This window comes from Rosa rugosa, chromosome 3 (assembly GCF_958449725.1).
Source record: "Rosa rugosa chromosome 3, drRosRugo1.1, whole genome shotgun sequence".
Lineage (NCBI taxonomy): Eukaryota > Viridiplantae > Streptophyta > Magnoliopsida > Rosales > Rosaceae > Rosa > Rosa rugosa.
In genome coordinates, this window is record NC_084822.1 from 46,526,889 (window position 1) to 46,552,647 (window position 25,759).

The 25,759-nt window shown below is 40.9% G+C and overlaps 1 protein-coding gene and 2 pseudogenes across 1 annotated transcript; 2 read left to right on the plus strand and 1 right to left on the minus strand.

The window, feature by feature from the left end:
* Window positions 1-3,986: 3,986 nt before the first annotated feature.
* On the minus strand, window positions 3,987-6,464 carry LOC133737826 (uncharacterized). Its single transcript, XM_062165312.1, has one exon. The coding sequence runs from the start codon at window positions 6,462-6,464 to the stop codon at window positions 3,987-3,989; it is 2,478 nt and encodes an 825-aa protein (XP_062021296.1).
* A 4,033-nt stretch (window positions 6,465-10,497) lies between these two features.
* LOC133740026 (glutathione S-transferase-like) lies at window positions 10,498-11,676 on the plus strand (annotated as a pseudogene).
* A 9,939-nt stretch (window positions 11,677-21,615) lies between these two features.
* Window positions 21,616-25,530, plus strand: LOC133741255 (glutathione S-transferase-like; annotated as a pseudogene).
* Window positions 25,531-25,759: the final 229 nt, after the last annotated feature.

The following is a 25,759-nucleotide window of genomic DNA, read 5'->3' on the forward strand; positions in this document are numbered from 1 at the left end:
AGCCCACATTAGGTATCTTTTGCCTGCATAATCCAATGGAACAAAATCGAGTATGTTCGAGTTTGACATCCTGAAAAAGGGTGAAACAAGAACGAATTAGTTTCGGAGCTAAACTTCCACGAAAACTAATAATAATAAGATTTCCGAGCTATGCTACCAAGAAATCGATTTCCAAGAATATTTGGATTAGACCGAAACATTGATGTTTTAATATGGTCACAATTTGATGCTTGCGGACGCTCTTAGTCTGAATATTATGAACACTCTTAGTTCATTGATTACGAACGCTCTTAGTTCGTTTAGCGTGAATTCCCACAATTCCGCTTATTAAATAATCAAACCCATGTTCGTATTATACAAATCCTGCAGCAAATAAAGGAATTTAAAAGACAAGAAAGCATGAACTTTAATCACAAAAGCTTACTTGATGATTCGGGGCTTGAGAACACGCGCGTGTTGGAGCAGGCGTGTTAGGGTAGCAGCAACAACAATTGGCAGCAGCAGCAGGTGGCGGGGTAGCAGCAGGCTCAGCGCAGGGCAGCAGCGGGATTTGCGATAGTGGGCTGTAGTGCTTGCGGCAGGAGGCTGCGAGGCTTGAAATTGTGAAAGGATTGCAGACGTGCTATCGATCCTGGGTCGGGATTGCAATCGATCCTGGGTCGGGATTGCAGATGCTACTTCAGTCCTAAGCTAGGATTGCAGTGGCTGTTCGATCCTAATCTGGGATTGTAACTTGTTTACAATCCTGGTCGTGGCTAATGGCTCGGTGGTGATGCAGGAAGCAGTTTGCGGGTGCTGCCGGTCGGTGGCTTTGCTAGCTGGAACACGGAAGCTTGCGGCAGGAGGCTGCAAGTGCGCGCGGGGTGTAGGCTGCAGGTCGCGGGAGGCGGACGAGCACACGGGTGCGCAGGAAAGCTGCGGGGGCAGCGCGGTGCTTAGGCTGCAGAGGCAGGGCTGCAGCGCGGGGAGCAGGCGCGCAGGAGGCTAGCACGGGCTGTAGGCTGCAGCGCGGGGAGCAGCTTGCGGCAGTTTTGGTGAGGGGAGTTTAGGGTTTTTTTTTCTTTTTTCTTTTTCTTTTAGGCTAGGGTTAGGGCTCGTGCTGATAACGTGTTGAAGTAAATTGGAATTGTAGAGAGAATTGTAGTCGTATTATTGATAATATGAGCCCTATATATAGGGATTTACAGAGTACACAAAAGTACTAGAATCCGAACATAACTAGGAAATCTAGAACCTTCTCCTATTACAATTCTAGGACTAAACCCTAGTTTGAAGAAGCACACTAGAATACAACATCCTTCAACATTTCATTAATTGTTAAAATAAAAAAAAATTGCTAGTAATTTGCTTATTGGATCAAACTCCAAATAAACCTTATCAACTGAAATCGGAGAAGTCCGACACCTGTCTGGTATTGGAAGATGGAAAGGAGAAGTGTTGCAACTTAATTGTAACTTAAAAGCTTTGAATGGAATTCCTGGTAGATGATAACAGTAACTCTTAACTATTTTAAGGTAGCAAAATTCCCTGTACCAGGTAGCGATACCTGATGGCTTAAGCCAATGTTCCTGTTTTCTTGCTGATCCGTCCACGTTCGGTCGGTAGTCTGATTCGTAAAATACCGATTGACTTAAACATTGGCCAGCCTTACACATCAATGTTCTGGCGGTCTTATACATCACACTCGCTTTTGGATTGATGTGGAAGATGTTAGTGCAAAAACTGTTTTGTAATTGGCATTTCCTAGCTCATTATCTAAGACTCTCTTGTATCTAGTTTTAGCTTTTGTCTCTTTGATCTTCAGAAGAACGTTGTGCTTCAAGTTCTATGGATCTTCCCTCCTCAACATCATCAGGTATAAATTGCTTTCATATTGCTTGCTATTTTTAGGATTGAAGGTTCTTATCTATCCTAGATTAGGATGAGACTTGCGTTTCAATCCTGTGTGTCTAAGCTGAGCTGGTAGTTTGTTTTAAGCTTGCTTTATTTAATGTGTCTGATCTTATACAAGTGAGTTATTTTTATTACACATACCCAGTCAACCATAGCTCGAGTCTTTCCACATAAATAGGTTCTCACACTCAGCTAGCCACACACTTGCATCGAGAGGGCACTGTTCCTTATCGTTTTCTCTTATCCTCATATCTCTCTAGAAATGCACTGAGCCAAAAATCTTCCTTGAGAGTGTCTTGGTAAGCTGTTCCATGTCTAGCTTCCAAAGGATTGTCAAACCCAGAAAACCATACCTTTAAAACACCATCCGTGTATGTCTTCTTGTGTGCTGCATACATGTCTTTGTGCCTTGAGATGATTGACGACGTTGTGGGAGTTGTGCCATGTGAAGATTGACAAAGGAGTTACAAGTTTAGCTTGTGAAGTTAGTAGCAAAGCAAAGACAGAGCTGCCTTCTAGATTGGGTCTAGGTAGATTGAGCGTCTGTAAGTTCTTTATGTACCTATTTATTTAGTGGATTTGTTATTGGCATAGTGCCCGCAGTTGTTTCCCTTCTCTAAGGGTTTTACTGCGTCAACAGATTTGGTGTTTGTGTGTGATGCTTTTAGCTTCTGTTGATGGTTTGGTAAATTGAGAAAGTCATAACCTTGTTGCGATTTGATTAGTGGTTTCGATTAGGATCGAAGTTATTCTGCAATCCAAATTTAGGACTGAAACCACTCTGGAATCCTAAACCATAAGTTGAAGTTGTTGGCCAGATTTCTTATCACTTTAAATAGTGGAATAAGTACCCATTCTGTAATTACAGAAGACCACCACTTTGAAGTTTGAACTACCAGCACTCAAGCTTATATCGTTGTCGAGTAGTAAGGCCAAGATCGACGGCGAGTGTGATGGTGTTGATCATCGTGAATTAGCTAAACTAAGCGAAGTTCTGGATGTGTTCGTACGAGGCGCAGCTGGGAAGTTTCAAGTACCTGGCAGTTGACAACTTCACTTCCACATCAATCCAATTAGCCACTGAACCTTGTTTCCTGCTGTCCAAGAAGATAAGCTCTTCTCCTAATTTCTTCTTCTTCGCATGCTCATGAGTCATGCATCTTATTATTGCTCTGGATTCTACAACAACATATTACTTCATTAGCTGGTTCACTAATTATGTGGCAGATGATGCCTTACCAATTTATCAAACAAATCAAAAACTTCCATTCAAGTTTGAAGTGTATATGCTTACCAAATTGGGTGATGCCTCTATCTTCAAAGACCGGCCGGCACTTGACCAAATGGCTACACGATCGAGTTATCATTGATTATATCAGAAACAACTATAAACTAATTATTATTCAACTCATACCTAATAAGTTATAATTAACTTACACTCATGGAAAGAAATTGTTCTTGCTTGGTTGGTTGGCTTCGAGATTGATCGGAATTCGGAACAAACTCAAAATCAAGATCACACTCGAATAAGCAAGACAAAACCAGTGGCGTAGCCAGAAATCTTAGTTAGGAGGGTCAGAATTTAAATAATAATATTAAACAAACCTAAACTTCATCAAATAATATAAAGGGCTAAATACAAATTACTACCCTGTGGTTTAGGTCCAAAATCAATTCAGTCTCTGAACTTCTAATTTCATCAAAAACACCCCTGTACTTTCAATTTTGATCTAATAGGTCCAATTTGTTAGTTTTCTGACAATTGAGTTATTTAACTTGTTAATGTGGATCATATATGGCCTATGTTTTATGATGTGGTGTCGAGGTGGTCTGCATTGTCAATTTAGGAGTGAGTCCTACTATTAAAAATAAATAGTTTTTCAACAAATAATCCAACTATTTGAAAGAATATTAACGAATTGGACCTATTAGATCAAAATTGAAAGTGCAGGGGTGTTTTTGATGAAATTAGAAGTCCAGGGACTGAATTGATTTTGGACCTAAACCACAGGGTACTAACTAGTATTTAGCCCTAATATAAAATTATAAATCATTATAATACTTAAAAATATTAAGTCTCTCTAAAACAATTACTATTGTCCACGACGATTGCTCATATTTTGAAATCTTTTCATGATGGTTTCATTATCAATATCATCAAATATTTCTTTCTCGATATATGTAATCATGCTGCTATTCATCCACATGTCTCCCATTCGGTTTCGCAAATCACTTTTTATGATCTTCATGGCAGAAAATGCTCTTTCTACAGTGGCAGTTGCAACTGGAAGAATTAGCGTCAATGTTATGAGCAAGTAAAATAATGGATAAACCTTGTCCTTCTGTGTCTCAACCATTTTTTCTCCAAGGTCACTAATTCCTTTCAATTGTGTAAACACACTACTGCTTCGCATATCAGATATATAAGTGTCCAATTCATCTTCAAGAGCCAAGAGAGATACTGCAGAAAAATCTTTAGGATAAAACTGAGCAAGCCGAATCAATTTTTCTTTGCTAAAAGCTGAGAATGAATTAGATGGATTAAGATATGCCATACAGAGAAGTAGCTCGGTAGTAGTCTCTGTAAAATGATCATTTAGCTCTTGAAGTTGCATATCTATGACTGCACAAAATAATTCAACTCGATACCTATGCAGATTAGTGACCTTTGGAGCTCTACGCCGTGATTTTCCTGGAATAAAAGGAACATCATCCATGTTAGGAACATCAATCTCCTGTTTTTCACAAAATGAAACAACTTGACTAAGAAGAGAATCCCATCCATTGTCTCTCATATTTTGCAATTGCTCCTTACACACTTTAACTAAGTTCATTGCATTATTCACAATATCTTGGTCTCTTCTTTGCAATGCCTGTGATAATTGATTTGTAGTCCCCAACAAAACCTTCATCAAATGTAGACTAAATACAAAGTCGAATGATTCCAATGAGTCTAATAATCTGCTTGCATCTTGTTTCTGATCTGTAGATGATCCATCCTCTTTTATTTCTTCAAGCAATTCAACTAAAGATGGAAATAAGTTGATGATACTAATCAAAGTACCATAATGTGAGCTCCATCTTGTATCACCAGCTCGCTTTAGGGTGGTTTCCTGATTCAAGCCCCTCCCACTTAAAATAGAACCAATATTAAGTTCTTCGATAATCTTGGCGACTTGTTTCTCTCGAAGAGAATCACGACGTTTACATGAGCTTCCAGCAACATTCACCAGATTACCAACAAACATGAAGAGATTAGAGATTAAGATATGATTTTTTGCTACAGCCACAATAGCCAGCTGAAGCTGGTGAGCAAAGCAATGAACATAAAAAGCTGACCCATTCTCCTTTAAAATAAGTGCTTTTAGACCATTGAATTCTCCTCTCATATTACTAGCTCCATCATAACCTTGACCACGGAGGCTAGATATGCTTAATCCATTCTCTGAAAAGAATTGATCAATGGCTGTCTTCAGTGATGCAGAAGTAGTATCAGTGACATGTTTAACACCGACAAAACGCTCAATTACTTGTCCTTTGCTCACATATCGCAATACAATTGCCATTTGCTCTTTTCCTGATACATCACGAGACTCGTCAACAAGAATAGAGAATAATGCGTCACCAATATCACTAATTATGACATTGAGAGTTTCAGTTGCAGCAGCCTTGACAATATCATGTTGAATATCAGGTGATGTTAATTGATGATTTCTTGGAGCATTTTTCAAGACAACCTTTTTTATATCATCAACTTTATCAGAATGCCACTTCAAAAGCTCTCTAAAATTTCCTTGGTTATTTGAATAATCAGATTCATCATGACCACGAAATGGCAATCCTTGTCGTAGTAGAAAACGAGCACAATCAACTGATGCATTCAAACGAGTACGATAGTTAATCCGATCTTGTTGTGTTTGGTTCACCAAAACTGTATCAACATGCTGTCTTTGATTTAATAAAACTTCACACATTCTTCTAGCATTGTTGTGAGCGCTATTGATCCCTCCAACATGATCTTTAAGATTGTGTTTTTTCTTCCAATTATTAAACCCTGTACCAACAAATACATCACCACCTGCTTGGTCTCCAATATTTGGTTTAAAAAGATAACAATGCAAACAATATGCAGCATCCTTTTCTATACTATACTCCAACCAACTAGGATGATCCTTAAACCAATTGACGTTAAACCTTCGCTTAACATCACTAAATTCTGTTTGAGGAAAATTATAGTTTTTTGGTTGACAAGGACCTTGCAGTAAATAATGTCTTCGCACTCGATCTCGAACATTAGGATGGTACTCTAAAATCGGAGTTCGAAGTCCAGGATCTCCAGGAAGATCTTCTATATTAATCTCATTGACAGAATATTTTGAAGTACCAATATCTTCAGATGCATTATTTGTCCGATGGGATTGAGGGGGTGCCAACTGATTTGTCAAGTTCAATTCTTCAGAATGATGTTCTGAAGTACCATCATTGGATGTGTTTCTTATTTGAGGAGCTTCAGGTGGTGTCAACTGTTCGGTTGCTTTTCTCTTATGATACCTCTCTAAAAAGGCTTTCATATTCCAAATTTTCAATTATGGAGACTTCGCTTGCCGTTCGTAGGGAGAAAATTGAGGGAGACAAAAGACGAGATTATGAAAGGAAACAACTTGAGAGCATGACCACGAGACAAAAAAAAAACTATACAAGGCCAAATATATATAGACATATGTTAGAGAAAACAATAATTGAATAGGAAAATATATTAAAATATATGTAGAACGTGGGAGATAGAACTCTGTCCAAATTGGGACAGTAATGGGAGAAACCAATCAAGAAGGGATTAGGAATTTAGAAAGATGTATTAAAAAAATAGGAGAACGTGGGTGACTAGGAGTAGGAGAACTGTGTCCAAGGTTTTTTCGGTAAGGAAACTATGTCCAAGTTGATGTAATATTTAAACAAACTTTTTTTTCCTTGTCAGAAGGGTCAATCAATTGATTAAAATATGATTAAAATATGATATATATATATATATATATATATATATATATATATATATATATATATATATATATGTGATAATGATCGACCAATCATGTCTTAGTTTGGAAAATTGAGAAGGGTCAATTGACCTTTCTGGCCCTACTGTAGCTACACCCCCGGACAAAACCTTCAAGGTGTCCGGTGTGTTTAGGTCGCTGTACACCTTTCTGTCTTCTGCTGCCATTAGTCTCTCGTGCCTAGTACGTTAAGCTAAATGACAATAGTACTTGATATCGTTTAGCTGATCGAAGGGTATCTATATCGCTATATATGTACATCTCTATATCGTTAATTTTAGATGCGTCTGTGCGTCTTGCTATCATTTATTATTTTCCTACTTTATAGATGCGTTTGTGCATCTTGTTATGCTTTATTGTTTTTCTTTCGATGCTTTTGCATTGCTCCATGTACTTCTCAGTTTCACTTAATATAGTTTGTCGTCTTTCATTTCAAAAAAAAAAAAACATATATAAAGAAGTAGTATATAGCAGAATCTCAATAATTTAATACTCGATAAATTAATAACTTTGATTAAATAATATTTTAGGCCGGTCCCGACTTAGGAACAACATGCTAAATTTATAATATAATACATTTAAAAAAATTCATATAGACCACATGTAATATATAAATTAATAAATTTTTGATACGTAGTGTATTAGTGTTTATGATTCGACTATGAGGCCTTTATAAAAAGGGAGTGAAATCCACACTTCCCATTTTACAATCCACATTCCTCCTTTTCTTTTTTAGTAACTTAAATTTTGTCTTTTTTATAAGAAATTCAACCAAAAAAGGAAATAATGAGTGTGGATTGTAAAATGGGGAGTGTGGATTTCACTCCCCTTATAAAAAATGACTTGATCGTTGTTTGTTTCTTCTTGAAATTTATGTCACCTTGGATCTCATCTATGATTTTTTTTAACATGATAAGAAGCTCTGGTGTGGTTTTCTCATGCAACAACAAATAATTATTCAATGTCATCACTGCTTTAATTAAGAGCTTATTTTCACGAAACGGGCTCCATGGTAGAACTATTATCTTCAACTTCATCTTGATCATTTCCCATGATGCTCTCAATTATCTATTCGTCAGTCAACATAGCACATTGAACAAAATACAACAATATTTAAGAAAATATAGAATACTTTAATAAATTATTAAGTTATTAATTTATCGAATATTTAACAATCGCTAAATTAATAGGATTTCCTTGATCAGTATGGACGGCTATGTTTTTGGGTTGTGGGTGGACCCAACGTCAAACCGGTTTCTGGGTGACCTCAACGGCAAGGGTCCTCTCTTGCCGGTGGCTTTCTGATCGATTAGGGCTACTGGTGGAGCCGTCGTCCTTGGGGTGGACAAAAGAGCAGCTGTGTTTAGGCCTTAACAGGCTTATCGGGCCTCCATTTGGGTTTAAAGCCCGAATAATAGTTGGACTGGGTTTGTTGAGGTCCAGAAGGCTTAGTGGATCTCTTGTCCTTGATGGGCTTCTTAGGTTGTGGGCGGGGCCTGGAGAAGTGAAGATAGATCTTGGGCCTGGCTTTCTTGGGTCGGGAATGACTGGTGGGTTTTTATAGCCACCCTCTAGTTAGTTTTTCTTTTAAACTGTCCTATTACTATGCGTACTGTTTCATAGTTAATAGACTCGCTTTAAATAAGTGAGCATGAAATGTCTAATGAATGGTCCTACTCTATGTATCACTGTGGTGTCTACTGCATCACAACTTCTTGTCTATCTGTATATGGTAGCGGAATGATATGTAATAGTCATTCTGGCCTTACCCTACATTAATGAAATCTATATGATGTTTATTAAGAAAAAAAAAGGCCATTAATTTATAGAGATTTAACTGCAATTCGAGATTCTAAATTGTCCAACTTCGGTGGTGCGAGAATGGGTTCTGGGCGGCACAGATCGGATCGGAGATCTCTGATCTGGTTGGTGTGGTTTGGAGCCGTCGTGTGGAGGGGGAAGATTTCTTTCTGGTTTAGATCGGATCGGAGTGTTCCGATCTGGTTTGGATTGGTTGGAGTCTTCCAGTGGAGGGATGTTGGTGGATGGGGCGGCGATGCTTGTGGGCGTGGTGGGGAGATCGACGGAGTGGAGGGACGGCCGGAGTGTGTTCGGTGCGGTGGGTGTGCTGCCGACAGTGGAACGCCGAATGCTGCTTGGTGCGGTAGGGTGGCCGCCGGTGGGTGGACGGCGCCGATTTCTCTTGCTGATCGGTGGCGAGATGCTTGCAGGCAACTGTTCTTTTCGATTGGGCTAGGTGGGGATTGGGCTATGGGCCCAATTTCCCTTTACTTTATGTTTTATTGTTTTTGGCTGTTATTAGTTAATTGTGGCTATATGCCGGTAATAAGTCCCTACCGAGTAGTGGTAGGGCGACGTGGGCTCTGTCTCGGACTGCACCTTTTGTGTGCCTGGTCTGCCCTAGCTTGGTGGCGAGTTCCCAAATGGTCGCAACCTCCTAGTGGCAGGATGAAACTTAGTGTCACCGAAATTGTTTTTCGGTGGCAACATAGTGGGAAAGCTGATAGTAATAGTAACTTATGGCTCTGCGTGAGCAAAATCTTTCCGGTATGTCACCACATTTGTAAAGCGAATAGAGTAGCCAATGTTGCACTCTTCGCTAATTGGTGCTTGTTAGAATACATAGATTTTGTGGAGAATCCCGGTTTTAATCTAGGATGTTCTCTCTATGCTTATTGTATTTTGGGGTTTAGGTCTCATGTCCCCCCCCCCCATGTATTCTGAGGTTTCATTAATGGTCAAGGCTTGAGGGCAGCCGTACGACCCTATTTCAAAAAAAAAATAAAAAATTGTCCAACTTCTTCTACATAGTGGTTGGCAAGTGTTGCGAGAATTATTCATACAGATGACCCTGTTTCTCCAGACCAACTACCATTGCATAGTATAGGGAAGCACTTATAAATGAAAAGAGATAATACTAATTAAGTATAGGGAAGGTCATATTCTTTGCCTATCAACTATCAAAAATAACATTTCTTTATAAACCTATACCTAATATTATTTAACAAATCAAAAACAGTGTACTCATTTACACGATTTGGTCATTTCAATCGTGGAGAAGAATATGCTCGCTTCAATTCATTCTCCGTTAATCTTTTTCAGAACCTTTAAAGCTAAGGGGATCGAAAATTCCAAGAATTGAATTCCAAGTCTCTATATTATATACTACCAAAAAAAAAAAAAAAAAAAAGTCTATATTATATTGAATTCCATTGTACTTTTTGATTAGTTACAACTAACTTTACTAACGCCTCAAAATATAAAAATGATAAGAAGAATTAAGATTGTCCCTAACCAGAAATTGTTAGTCAAACTACTTGTGACGTATGTGATTATGCAACCCATGCCAGCTGGAAGAACTTTAGTCCTTATTGACTTACATTATTGATAGATAGCACTGGTGGGAGAGGGTTGGTGAATGTTGATGCATCATGCATGAGCATATGAAATCACCGGGTAGTTGTCAAGATGCTGCCTCTTGGAGCCTGGCCGAAAGTATGATAATCTCCAAATATTAAATATTGCGGAGTCCGTAGACTTTAACTATTGGATGGCATTGAATCATTCATCTCTTTTCCTGGCTTATAAATATAAGGCCATATATCCAAAGCTTCATAGCACAGTCCAAATCAAAGCACATCTTTTTCTCAGTTCATCTGCCAAACCAAACACACCCCCACAATCATGGCCGGCATCAAAGTCCATGGAACCCCTTTCTCAACGGCAGCAGCTCGAGTTTTGGCTACCCTCTATGAGAAAGAGGTTGAATTCGAGTTTGTTCCGATAGACATGAGAGCTGGTGAACATAAAAAGGAGTCCTTCCTTGCCCTCAATGTAAGTATCTTGAAATGAAGATAGAATTGCTTCGACATATTCTCTCTTTTATGTTCTTACGTTTCTTTGTTTGCAATTCAATCCAGCCATTTGGTCAAGTTCCAGCTTTTGAAGACGGGGATCTTCAGCTTTTTGGTAAGTTTGTGTTTAGCTCAGCCACATCAAATTCACACACCATATATAAAATTGTGTTTGTGTAACTAAGATTTGCACCTTGTGAAATGCAGAGTCAAGAGCAATTACACAATACATTGCCCATGAGTATGCTCCAAAGGGAACCCCGCTGATTTTCCAAGACTCAAAGAAGATGGCAATTCTATCGGTGTGGACAGAGGTGGAGGCTCAAAAATACGACCAGTAGCTTCAAAACTGACATTTGAGCTAGTTATAAAACCTCTGGTACTTGGCTTGGCCACAGACTTCACAGTCGTGGAGGAATTTGAAGCTAAGTTGGGTACAGTTCTCGATGTCTATGAGACTCGTCTGGGCAAATCGAAATACTTGGGAGGTGATTGCTTCAGCTTGGCAGATCTTCACCACCTTCCAACCACAGACTACTTGATGGGAACACAAGCCAAGAAGCTGTTCGAGTGCCGCCCAAATGTTAGCGCATGGGTAGCTGATATCACAGCAAGGCCTGCTTGGAAAAAAGTCGTTGCCATGAGAGCTCACTAAAGACTGCTGTAGCTCACTACTGAACAGTCGCATATCTTCAATGGTTACCTGTATCCTGGCATCATATGTGTTTGCCTTTTCATTTCCTCCATTAAGTTAGACAAAACTCTGCTATGTTTATAACTTCTTGTTGTACGCCTTTGAGCTTTTGTCTCTCGTCTTCCATGTGAAATTCGATGCCTTCTGCCTTTGCTTGTCAGCTTTGACAATTTGTTTTGGGTGTTTGAAGTTTGTGTTTGCCATTTACTCATGCTACAAGCTGAGCACTGCAGGAAATTCACATCCCAGCTGTAAACTTACTGCAATGAGTTAAACAGAAACATTCCAATTCAATAATGGAAACTGCTGATAGGCAGAGAGAGAATTCCAAGAAATTGTGTAGAAAATCAGAGAATCAACAATGATGATATTTGTGTATTTTTCGGATTACAATTTAACTCTTTGGCCTGTCACACTCGGACTCTTGACAGAAACATGGATGCTACTGAGTACTGAATAACAACTGCATGCCATAGTAAAACAGGGGTTATGCTTGCTTTGCTTGTAAATGCAATCCAAGTTATTGTGCTACTAGATTCTCGAATAAGCAAGCCAAAACCTTATAGGTGTCTGGTGTATTTAGGTCGCCGTACACCTTTCTATCTTCTGCTGCCATTAGCATGCTGTGCCTAGCTAAGCTAAATGGCAATAGTGCTTGATATCGTTTAGCTGAAGGGTATCTATATCGCTATATTTGTATACATATATAAAGAAATCATGTGCATGGCGACAGTATAATTTGGGATTCTAAATTGTCAAACTTCGCCTACATAGTAATTGCCAAGTTTTGCAAAAATTTGTCACATAAATGACCTTGTTTCTGTTGAAGGAATATCGATTTAGTGTGCCTTATCAACTAGGAGTAGCAATAGGAGAGAAGGTTCTAGATTTCCCAATCCTACACGGATTGGTATTCCTTGTAACATTAGAACTAGTACTTTGTAATCCTATATATAGGGCTCCTATTCTCAATAATAATAGACATCTCTCTCTACAATTCTCTCTCGAATCTATTTTACTTAAACACGTTATCAGCACGACTCTAGCCACAAAGCAAAAAACCAAAAACAAAAACCCAATCAATCCTCTTCACCAAAATCTGCCCAAGCCACCTAGCCCTACCACATCGCAGCAGCCCCTGCTGCCCTGCGCGCTGCACCTGCAGCCACACGCCCCTGCGTCGCTGCCCCTGCAGCCCCGCGCTCGTGCGCCCACTGCTGCCCCGCGCACACCTGCGCACCCTGCTTCCCCGCGCACACCTGCGCACGCTGCTGCCCTTGCAGTTTGCCTCCGCTGCTTCTGCACCACCACTACCACCGCAGCCCCTGTTGCCCCGCATTCGCTGCACACCTCTACTCATATTGCTTCGCTCCATCACGCCTGCATCGACACGCGCGTGACCCAAAACCAACAAGTAAGTATCCAAAAGAGTAAGTTTTGAAGTTCCTAAAATTTGAAATTTAAATATTTCTTCTTTTTCTCGGGGACTTGAAAACCTCCCTTCTTCTACATCCCACCTTTCTTATAACATGGGTTCGATTTTGAGAAAGCGGAATCGTGGGGATTCGCGCTATAAACGAACTAAGAGCGTTCGTAAGACTTCGGACTAAGAGCGTCCGCAAGCATCGATTAACGACCTTATAAACATCATTGTTTCGGTCTAATCCAATTTTCTTGGAAATCGATTTCTTGGTAGCATAGCTCGGAAATCTCAATATTTAGTTGTCGTGGAAGTTTTAACTCCGAAACTAATATATTTCTTCTTCTTATTTCAGGATGTCAAAACTTGACTTTCCTATCCTTGACTCAACTGGCTCGGAATATCATAGTTGGGTCACGGATGTTGAGAATCATCTCACTTCAAAAGGGATCCTACCCGTAATTCAGGCACCAAATCCAGATCTCCTATTCGAGCGTACGGCTACGAATAATGCCACCGCCCTTATTTTGATAAGGCGCCACATGGATAAATCACTTCGATTGGAGTATATGGCAATCAAGGATGCTAGAGAATTATGGGTTGCGCTTGAGGAGCGTTTTGGTAATGTAAAGGATACCCTCCTCCCTGACTTGAAAGTTCAATGGAACAATCTACGATTTGCTGACTTCAAGTCTGTAGCTGAATATAATTCAGAAGTTCTTCGCCTCAAAACCATGTTGGGGTTCTGTGGACAACCTATCACAGAGCAAGAACTAATTGAGAAAACTCTCTCCACCTTCCCCGTCTCAGCTATTTTGCTATCAAAGCAATACCGAACTGAATTCAATACTGGACGGCTCACGAGGTTTCATCAGCTAATTAATATTATGTCTGTAGCTGAAAAGCATGATAATATCCTCGTGAAAAATTATAATTCAAGGCCCATCGGAACTAAGAGCGTTCATGAGGCAAATTATAATAATGCACCCTAAGGAGGGCGCAAGGAGCGGAACCCTAAGAATAAGGGACACAACGGACGTTCTGGTCCATATAACCGCCCTACAAAGGAAGGTACTCGTCAAAATGAAGGACGATCACGTGGCAATACATGGCAACGTGGGAGAGGAGGCCGTGGGGCTCCAGGACGTGGAGGAGCCACCCAAGGCCGTGGGAATGGCGCCAACTCCTATAAGGGACGCCACCCAGGTGCAAACAATGCACCTCAATTAAAGGGAGGAAATCACAATGACATGTGTCATCGATGTGGATCTAGTGAGCACTGGTTCAAACAATGCAAAGCAAGCAAACAATTAGCTGCGCATTACAAGGCATTTAGAGACTTCAGAGAGCATGAAGCCAATCTTGCCGAAAATATAGAAGAAGATGGTGATGATGCCAACGTCAATCTCACCATAGCGGACTTCAAATCTGACAAAGAATTGCACAAAGATGCTGCAGATTTTGATTAGTATAGTCCTTTATTTTTCCAAGAATTATGTAATGGCTATTATGCCTTAAATCAATAAAATGACTTATTGTATTCACTTTTTCCCTCTAAGCGTACTCAAGAGTACTTGTGATGTCTAGGCAAGGTTTGATCTGAGAGAACGGTTTTAAAAGTGAGCAACGCTCCACCAAAATCTCACCTTACCTTACCTGGTCACAACTAAATTGAAATTACCGAACGGATTGAGTGACTACGATTTGCCTACGGTTTGATTTTTATGTTGGATTAGATTTTGGTCAAGAAACTCTGATGTAATCATTGGCTATTATTAATAAAGTATCGATTTATTTTATTCAATGTCTTGGACATGTTTTAATTTCGAACTTTATTATTTTTCAGTATGTTTCCTGGAGAGCTAGAATGCCTCGTGGATAGTGCCACTACACATACTATCCTTCGAAATAGACAGCTATTTCTATGGATGACACCATCTCGATCTTCCATGACTACGATGGCTGGATCATCTCGATTGATCCATGGTCGAGGACCAGCCCAATTTATGTTGCCAAATGGCACGACTTTAAATGTCACCGAAGCTCTTTATGCTCCTAGGGCAGGAAGAACCCTATTAAGCTTCAAAGATATAAGAGCCAATGGTTTTCATGTAGAAACACATTGTGAGAATGGACAAGAGTTCCTTTGCATCACCTCTAATGACTACGGACATAAACGAGTCTTAGAGAAACTTATGTGTCGCTCTAGTGGGTTGTATGCAACCACTATTCGAGTCATTGAATCCAACCATGTCATGAGAGATGATTTATGGGATTCCGACACATATAGGCTTTGGCACGACCGTTTGGGACACCCAGGTCGTGACATGATGATCCGTATATTAAAGACTTCACACGGACATCCCTTTTTCAGAACGAAAAGAAGTAAAACTCGGTTTTTGGACACCGAAGGAGCCCCTGCGCCTCACGGCGCCGTTCACCCCCAAATCCGACCATCCTTGGCCGGCGCCGCCTTCCCCCTGCGGCCTCAGGGTGGCATTGACGCCACCAAGGCTCCTTTGTCTCCAACTTTTACTTTTAAAGTCACTTGTGATTTTGTGGCTCAACCAAAATCCTCATTGGTTGCTTCTAAAGCCCATCATTCGTTCTGCAAAGCCTGCTCTTTAGCAAAGTTAGGATCGAGACCATCCTATGCAAAGGACACCAAAGAAAATATACCATTCTTGCAAAGAATCCAAGGTGATATTTGTGGACCTATTCAACCATCATGCGGACCATTTCGATATTTTATGGTATTGATTGATGCATCGACACGCTGGTCACATGTCATGCTATTGTCCACAAGGAACGCTGCATTTGCTAAACTCCTAGCACAAATAATTAAGTTACGGGCTCACCACCCTGATCATCCTATTAAGTCTATAAGATTAGACAATGCTGGGGAGTTTACATCAAAGACTTTTGATGATTATTGCATGTCCATTGGGATTGATGTTGAACATCCTGTTCCTCATGTTCACACCCAAAATGGTCTCGCAGAAGCCGCCATTAAACGACTACAAATGGTCGCTAGGGCATTGGTAATGCGCACCAATCTCCCTATTTCTGCTTGGGGCTATGCAATATTGCATGCAGCTGTGCTTATTCGTCTGAGGCCCACTGCCACTCAACCCTTTTCTGCGTCCCAGATGGTGACTGGGTATGAGCCTAATGTCTCACACTTACGCATATTTGGGTGTGCAGTTTATGTGCCAATTGCGCCACCACAGCGCACCAAAATGGGTCCTCAAAGACGATTAGGTATTTATGTTGGATATGATTCTCCAACGATTATCCGCTACATAGAACCCTTGACAGGCGATCTCTTTACCGCTCGATTTGCGGATTGTCACTTCGATGAGACAGTCTTCCCATCGTTAAGGGGAGATAAGAACATCAATGTTCAACAGGAACGACAGGAATTGTCGTGGACTGTCCCCACTCTGTCTCATCTTGATCCCCGAACCGCACAGTCCGAAATTGAAGTGCGGAGAATTTTTGATCTTCAGAACGTAGCAGAATCGATGCCTGATGCGTTTTCTGATATCACTAAAGTGACGAGATCACACATACCTGCTGCAAACGTGCCTGCAAGGATTGAAGTCCCTAAAAGTAGAGGACATGACGCCAACTCAAGAATGCATGAGCATGGCGCCAACGTCCCATCTCTCAATGATGGTGACGTTATGGCTAGGCCCACGGCTCCTGCTAGGAAGCGCGGGAGGCCCATAGGTTCGATGGATTCTCGCCCAATAAAGAAAGCGAGTTTGGCACAATATAATCCATTAATCATCGATGTGAATAATCCATCTCATGAGAATATTCCGGATTATGGTTATGTCCAAGAGACATCATTGGGGGACGCTCCAATGTCAGAACCAACTCCAGAGAATAGAGAGATCTCCATAAATTACACTAGTGTACATGAGATGATGGATAGAAATTCTATGGCGATTGATGATGCATTTGCATATCATATTGCAAAAGGAATTATAGAATATGATGATATCGAACCTCGCTCTGTTGAAGAATGTCAACGAAGAGCAGATTGGCCTAAATGGAAAGATGCGATCCAGGTTGAATTGGATTCACTAACAAAGAGACAGGTATTTGGGCCTGTAACACAAACACCCCCAAGTGTAAAGCCTGTTGGCCATAAATGGGTCTTTGTTAGAAAGCGTAATGAGAAAAATGAGGTGGTAAGATATAAAGCCCGCCTTGTGGCGCAAGGTTTCTCACAACGCCCTGGAATCGACTACGAGGAGACATATTCTCCCGTAATGGACGTTATAACGTTCCGCTACCTTGTCAGTTTGGTAGTTTCCGAAAAACTTGACATGCAGCTTATGGATGTGGTTACAGCATATCTCTATGGGGATCTAGATTCAGAGATATATATGAAGGTTCCAGATGGACTTCAATTACCCAAATCAAGTGGCTCTAAACCACGGAGCGCGTTTTCAATAAGGTTAAAACGCTCACTATATGGATTAAAACAATCCGGACGGATGTGGTATAACCGTCTAAGTGACTACTTGATTGGGAAGGGATATATTAACGATGAAATATGCCCATGCGTGTTCATTAAAAGAACAAGTTCCGGATTTGCAATCGTAGCAGTTTATGTCGATGACATGAACCTAATTGGAACTCTAGATGAGTTGAAGGAAACTGCTAAATACTTAAAATCCGAATTTGAGATGAAAGATCTTGGGAAAACACGGTTTTGTCTCGGTTTAGAACTCGAGCACCGTAGTGATGGGATTTTGATCCATCAGTCTGCATATACTCAGAAGGTCCTAAGGCGCTTTAATGAAGATAAAGCGAAGCCTGCGAGTACTCCCATGATCGGCCGTAGTCTTGAGCCCGGAAAAGATCCTTTTCGTCCAAGGGATGAGGACGAAGAACCATTAGAGGCCGAAGTGCCCTATTTGAGTGCAATAGGCGCATTATTGTACTTAGCTCAATGCACAAGACCGGATATCTCATTCGCAGTGAACTTGTTAGCTCGACATAACTCTGCGCCAACAAGCCGCCATTGGATTGGTGTAAAGACCATCTTTCGATACCTAAGAGGTACGATTGATATGGGCCTATTCTATCCCTACAGAGAGAAAAGGAATGACGGAAAGTTGGGATCGGACCCCAAAAGGCAAAACGCCCCCGTCCATGGAATGGCCGCCGGCCATGTTGCCGCTGCCGGCGCCGCAGCCGCTCATGGTGGCCGGCGTCCTCCTATCTCCCTCCATCAAAACGACAATGATGTCTTGATGGGTTTTGCTGATGCAGGGTACCTCTCTGACCCTCACAAAGGTCGCTCCCAAACTGGTTATGTCTTTACCATGGGAAGCACTGCGATATCTTGGAGGTCTACAAAACAGACCCTTGTTGCTACTTCCTCGAATCATGCAGAGATTATTGCTCTACATGAAGCCGTTTGTGAATGTATATGGCTAAGGTCTGTGATTCGACATATTCAAGGAAGTTGTGGTTTGAAGTCTACCACAGATGAACCTACATGCATTTATGAGGATAATGCAGCTTGTATTGAACAAATGAAGTTAGGTTTCATCAAAGGCGACAACACCAAGCATATATCGCCTAAGTTCTTTTACAATCAGCAACAACAATCACTTCTAAAGATTGAAGTGAATCAAATCCGATCAGAGGATAATGTAGCGGACTTATTCACTAAGTCGTTACCTAAATCCACCTTCGAGAAACATGTGAAGAGCATCGGATTGAGAAAGTTATCCGAACTCCCACGATTGTAGCAATCAGGGGGAGATATCGACATCAGGGGGAGTTATGATGTCTGCATGTTCGATCTCGAAGAGTGAAGGACGTGTTGTGCTCTTTTTGTCCTTCGACCAGGGTTATTTTTATCCCACAGGGTTTTTGTTACCTGGCAAGGTTTTTAACGAGGCAACGGATGAAGCGTCACCACCAAGTTTGAAGCGGCACAAGGGGGAGTGTTGAAGGAATATCGATTTAGTGTGCCTTATCAAACTAGGAGTAGCAATAGGAGAGAAGGTTCTAGATTTCCCAATCCTACACGGATTGGTATTCCTTGTAACATTAGAACTAGTACTTTGTAATCCCTATATATAGGGCTCCTATTCTCAATAATAATAGACATCTCTCTCTACAATTCTCTCTCGAATCTATTTTACTTAAACAGTTTCTACTTTCTCCGGACTAACTACCATTGCTGAGTATTATAAATATATATGAAAAATAGATAATACTAATTAAGTACTTGTGACTTTGTCGGTGAGCCGTGACCTATTGGTTAGCTAGCCTAACTAATACTGTGGAGGTCACGGGTTCAAATCTCACTGACATCAGGGATGGGGTGGGGTGGGGAATTACATTGTCGTTTAGAGTCAAAAAAAAAAAAAAAAAGTACTTGTGACTTTATTTTCTTTATTTATTATTATTATTTTAAATAAGGGCCGGTGCAGCCGCCCTCAAACATTCATTAATGAAACTGTTGAATATAATTGGGGGGGGGGGGGGGGACATAAAGCCTAAACCCGAATAATTAACAACGAGAGAACATCCCGAATAATAACAGGAGCCTCCACTAAACTTATATATTCAAACATGCACCAACTAGCAAGGGTTGACATACCAGACATCTGAGCAACTTCATTTGCTTCACAAAAGTGACACAATGGAAATATAAAGCTCATACAAAGCCATAAAGCAATTAAACCTGCTTTCCCATTATGTTGTTGACTAGAAAAACCTCCAACGACACTTAGTTTTATCCTGCCACTAGGGGGTTGCGTCCATGTGATAATGACTCGCCACTTCATTAGGACAGACAAGGCACTTTGAGTGCACACACCGACATTCAGGCGTTCAGCCCGACTCTCCCTACAATAACTTGATTCTATTATAATCAAAACTGACAATAAAATTAAAACTAACTCATAACATAACAAAGCTAAAACACAAACAGCCCAACAAGAACCTAATGACGTGACCCAGGCCCACCAACCAGCCCAAAACCCAACAGATACACCAGGCCCAAAACCCTCCAAATCCAACGCCACCAGATCGGCGTCACTCTCCCACCACCTCCACCACGCTGGCAACCGGTGATGACTAGCATCCTCCCTATCATTAAAAACCAAAAGAGTAGGACAAATCTGGACTTAGTCCGCGCTAATGCCCAATCAATGTCCTTAATCTCTTTCAAGTTTCACCGCTGCACTCGCGGCAAGAAGATCCAGTCACCGCCACCGCCTGCTACCCGAATCTACCACCAGTCGACGCCAAACCATGTGACGCTTCTACCTAGAAATCCGATCACCCTTTCGCAACCCAGACCGGATCCGATCTGGTCTCCAATCCATCGAGCCGCCCACCCATTCCTGGTCACCTTCACGCTAGAAGAACTCGTTGCTCAACCATGGAGGAACCCATGAACACAAGACCCATCCGACCATGCTCGTCGCACGCTAGCGAGGCCAGAGGCCCGCACAGGCATGGCGGCTCAACCGGACGAGTGATAAAGCAAAGGGGGAGAAGGACAAGGTAGGTTAATTGTGCGTGAGGCGCGTTCTTTTCTAGGTTTTTTTTTATATATATTTCTATCCTCCAACTGAGACTTTAACTCTTCATGTACTTGTGACTCTTATGAGTATAGGAAAGTCACATTCTTTGCCTATCAAGTATCAACTATCAAAATAACATTTCTTTATAAGCCTATAGAATTTCTCATACCTTATATTGTTTCACAAATCAAAAACAGTGTACTCATTTAGTCATTTACACTCGCTTCAATTCATTCTTTGTTGACTTTCTTTTAAAACCCTAAAACGAAATTGACAATTCTAATAATTATTAATATTTCTCATACATCAACTATTTTTACCACTTTGATGACTCATTTTACCACTTTAAGGACTTATCTTATCACTTGAGGACTCATGTGATAACTAAGAAAATTTACCACTTTAAGGACTCATGTTACTATTTTGAGGACTAATATTACTATTTTGATGACTCATTTTACCACTTTAAGGCAATTGTATGCATGTCATACGTTAACACATTGTAGAATTTCTCATACCTTATATTGTTTCATAAATCAAAAACAATGTACTCATTTAGTTATTTACTCTCGCTTCAATTCATTCTTTGTTGACTTTCTTTTAAAACCCTAAAAGGAAATTGACAATTCTAATAATTATTTTGATTAGGAATAGTTACGATCAACTTTATTAATGCCTCAAAATATAAAAATTATAAGAAGAATAGCTGCTGCGCACCTAACCAAAAATTGTTAATTAAACTAATGGTGACATATGTGCATACTGCATATACAGTATTATATTGAAATAACTTTGAAATATAATACTGTAAGTCAAGGAGGACTTGAAATATAATACCAAGTCCTCCTTGACTTGCACTATTAATAGAGAAGACTGGTGCCAGGTTGGTAAATGGCGACGCATCATTCATGAGCATATGAAACCACCGAAACTATGGTAATCTACAAATATTAAATATTTTGGAGTCCGTAAACTTTGCCTTTTGGATGGCATTGAATCGTTGATCTCTTCCTAGCTTATAAATATAACGCCATATGTCAAAAGCTTCATAGCAGTCTAATCAAAGCACATATTTTTCTCAGTTCATCGTCCAAACCAAACACAGCCCACAGTCATGGCCGGCATCAAAGTCCATGGAACCGCTTTCTCAACGGCAGCAGGGCGAGTTTTGGCAACCCTCTAGGAGAAAGAGGTTGAATTCGAGCTTGTTCCGATAGACATGAGAGGTGGTGAACATAAAAAGGAGTCCTTCCTTTCCCTCAATGTAAGAATCTTGAAATTAAAATAGAATTCCTTTTCAGGTTCGTCTGCTGTTGGTGACGAAAAATTCCTTAGGATTTTGACTCACCAATGAATGCGGATTGGAGTGAGAGCTGACCGGAAACGATCGAGGAGCTTCCTTAGAAAGTTGACTCGAAGTTTGACCGTCGGCTCGAGGAGGGGGGTACCTGCAGAAAACCCTCTGATGCCTAAGTTTGGAGTAAAACAGTTGGAATGAGATGGATTACCTGGACGTCGAGTCTCCTTTATATAGGCGATGACTTACTTGGGGAGCAAGTCGTCATTATTTCTGCTTTTATGGCTGCATTTATTTACACACTTATGATGACAATTATTACTGCACTAATAACAGTTAATCATTGCGTACTTACGACCGTCATGCATTGCGTATTTATGATAGTCATTCATTGCACACTTATAATCGTAATCATTGTGCGTAGTTATTGTCGTAATAATTACCGCATTCATGACTGAAATTTAACGCCATATTAACTATAGAGTTAATTGCCTTAATTGCGAGCCCAACAGAATTTGATCACTCCCACAATGCCCCCAAATTTTCTCTTTGGACACTCGTCTTAAGAGGAAATTTCTATTCTCTAGCTGTTTCGAATCTTGTCTCGAATATTTCCTCGAGCCTTGGCCGTCCCGATTCTTTCCTCGAGCCCTGGCCGCCCCGATTCTTTCCTCAGGCCCTGGCTGCCCCGATTCTTTCCTCGGGCCTTGGCCGCCCTGAATCTTTCCTCGGGCTCTGGCCGACTGGATTCTTTCTGTTTGGACCCAAAATGAGTATTTTGGCCTGACAAGGCACGTCTTAGAGAAATTGAGCCAATGTCAGTGGCTCAAGCTATATATTGTCGACAAGTTCGAAATATATATTTAGAGGCTAAATAAAGCCTACTATGGAAGCATGAAAAGTCAACTATAGCACATTTTCCTACTTCGGCTAGGAGAAACCGAGCTAAACAGAAGGAGCGGCCGCCTGACCAAATGAACTCTAAATGAGCTGAAAAAATCATTTCTTATGTAGAGTACCAGAGCTAGTTTTGAGTGGAAAACCTTCAAAAAATCAATCCAATTTTCTGCAGAAGCAAAACTGGAAAACTGGACCTGTAAGAGGTCCAGCAGCATTTCCGGCCCAACCACATGGAAATAAATTCTGAAATTTTACCACAATAATCTACATTCATGGTGGATCATTTCATATGAAGAAATCGAAGGTTGAATCTGAGTTCTTAGTGGAGATAAAAAAATTGAAGGATAAGGGAGCAGAAAATGACTTAAACCTAACAAATTCCATTAAGTGTTTAAGTATTCAAACCTAACATTCCATTAATGTTTAAGTGCTAAAACCTAACCCATTATGAGTTGTTTAAGGCCAAATAGTGTTGCTTGGTAGCCTATATATAGAGGCTAAAACAAGTATCATCTCACAAAAAAAAAACAACACAACAATTCATTCATCAAAACATCTCTAAGATGATCTAAGTTCTCTCTAGAGCAACCTCTCTAAGAGCAACTCCTCTCCTTCTCTTTCTCTTACCGGTGATCACACTCCTAGTCCTAGTCTTCTCAGAAGCCGACTTTCAGTGCCACCAAACCCTCTGTCAACGTACTTCGGTCCTAGTCTCCTCGGGAGCCGATTGTAGTACCACGACCACAACGGTTACGGAACCAGCCAAGCAAGGGTAACGCCCTCGCAAACCAGCCAAGCTAAAGTCACGCTTTAGCAAGTTCTCTCTACTTCCCAGTGGTTCTCGCTCTGCTCGATCTACAACATCGAGTATCGATTGTGATTTTCAAGAAGCTCAGCAAAAGTCCTCACCACGAGGCATAAAGAATCCCACGACGAGGTTGGTGCTCTCCTCGTCTACAATCGCTTGAAAGAAGTCAGGTCAAGGGACACCCCTGACGACCACACCCGAACGGTGCTGGCACGCCCGCGCAGAAAAGAGACTATTGACCAGCTGCAACAAAATTGGAGCCAAACACTTTCCTCGGGCCCTAGCCGCCTCGATTATTTCCTCGAGGAAAAGAGTCATTTTCAGCATGAGATATGGAATTGCCCCCATTTCCCTTTGAATCTGATAAACATCGTTTTAATCTTTTTGGCCACCAGTCTTGGTTATTTACTTTGGCCACCAGCCTTACACATACATTTCGATAACACTGACCACAAATATACTTTGAATGCAAAAAGAACCGAAAATCAGAAAAATGATTACTAAAGGAAAGAACGCTAGACAACGTTATTAGCACTCTTTGTCTCTTTGGGGCTTATATTCCATCACTCCCAGTCCTTAGTGACGGAAATGAAATTTCTTGAGGTGCAGCTCCCGCCATCACTTTTTAGGGAAAAGTGGTTCCCACAGACGGCGCCACTTGTTGGTGAAGAAAAATTCCGTAGAGGAGTTTGACTCACCAATGAATGCGGACTGGAGCGGGAGCTGACTGGGAAGATCGAGAAGCTTCCTTGGTGCGTTGAATCGAAGTTTGACCGTCGACTCGAGAAGGAGAGGGGGGGGGTACCTGCAGAAAACTCTTCGATGCCTAAGTCAGTACGTTTCTTAGTAGTAGAGTAGAAAGAGTTGGAATGAGATGGATTACCTGGACGTTGAGTCTCCTTTATATAGGCGATGACTTACTTGGGGAACAAGTCGCCATTATTTCTGCTTTTATGGCTACATTTATTTACACACTTATGATGACAATTATTACTGCACTAATAACAGTTAATCATTGCGTACTTACGACCGTCATTCATTGCACACTTATAATCGTAATCATTGTGCGTAATTGTCGTAATCATTGCCGCATTCATGACTGAAATTTAACTCCATATTAACTACAGAGTTAATCGCCTTAATTGCGGGCCCAGCAGAATTTGACCACTCCCACATCTACGGTACATTAATCTACCGATATATCAAGTAGGCTATTTCGGTACAGAAGTAAACTAACTCGATATAGAGGTAGACTAATTTGAGATCAAGTCAAGCTAGTCTACTTATATATAGAGTCAGTCTACATCTGTATCAAATTTAGCATATTTAATGCATTGGTATATTAATCTACCATATCAAATTTAGCATACTTAATGTATTGGTACATTAATGTACCGTAGAATTTTCTTCTTTTCTTTTTTGCAATACAATCCAGGCATTTGGTCAAGTTCCAGCTTTTGAAGACGGAGATCTTCAGCTCTTTGGTAAGTTTGTATTTAGTTCTCAGCCACATCAAATTCACACACCATATATAAAATTGTGTCTGTGAATCTAAGATGCGTACCTTGTGAAATGCAGAGTCAAGAGCAATTACACAATACATTGCCCATGAGTATGCTTCAAAGGGAACCCCGCTGATTTTCCTAGACTCAAAGAAGATGGCAATTCTATCAGTGTGAACATAGGTGGAGGCTCTAAAGTACGATCCAGCAGCCTCAAAACTGACTTCTGAGCTAGCTATGAAGCCTGCCTTTGGCAAGCCCACAGACTTCGCAGTTGTGGAGGAATTTGAAGCTAAGTTGGGTACAATTCTCGATGTGTATGAAACTCGTCTGGGCCAATCGAAATACTTGGGAGGTGACTGCTTCAGCTTGGCAGATCTTCACCACCTACCAACCATACACTACTTGATGGAAAAACAAGCCAAGAAACTGTTCGAATGCCGCCCAAATGTTAGCGCATGGGTAGCTGATATCACAGCAAGGCCTGCTTGGAAAAAAGTCGTTGCCATGAGAGCTCACTAAAGAATGATGTAGCTGTCTGCTCAACAGTCGCATATCTTCAATGATTACCTGTATACTGGCATATCTTCAGTGATGGGCCAGTCCCTGGGCCAGTCCCTCCTTAATTGGAGGAGAGAAAGAAAGAAAGCAGGAGACAAAGAAAAGTAGCAGAAAACAGGGAAAAGGAAAAGTAGCAGAAGACAGGGAAAAGAGAAAAACCTGCAGCCGGCTTTGGAGAGAGAGCTGGAGA

Bases quoted from the DNA above. Each gene is read 5' to 3' on its own strand.
- LOC133737826 (XM_062165312.1), bottom strand. From the start codon at position 6,464: ATGAAAGCCTTTTTAGAGAGGTATCATAAGAGAAAAGCAACCGAACAG.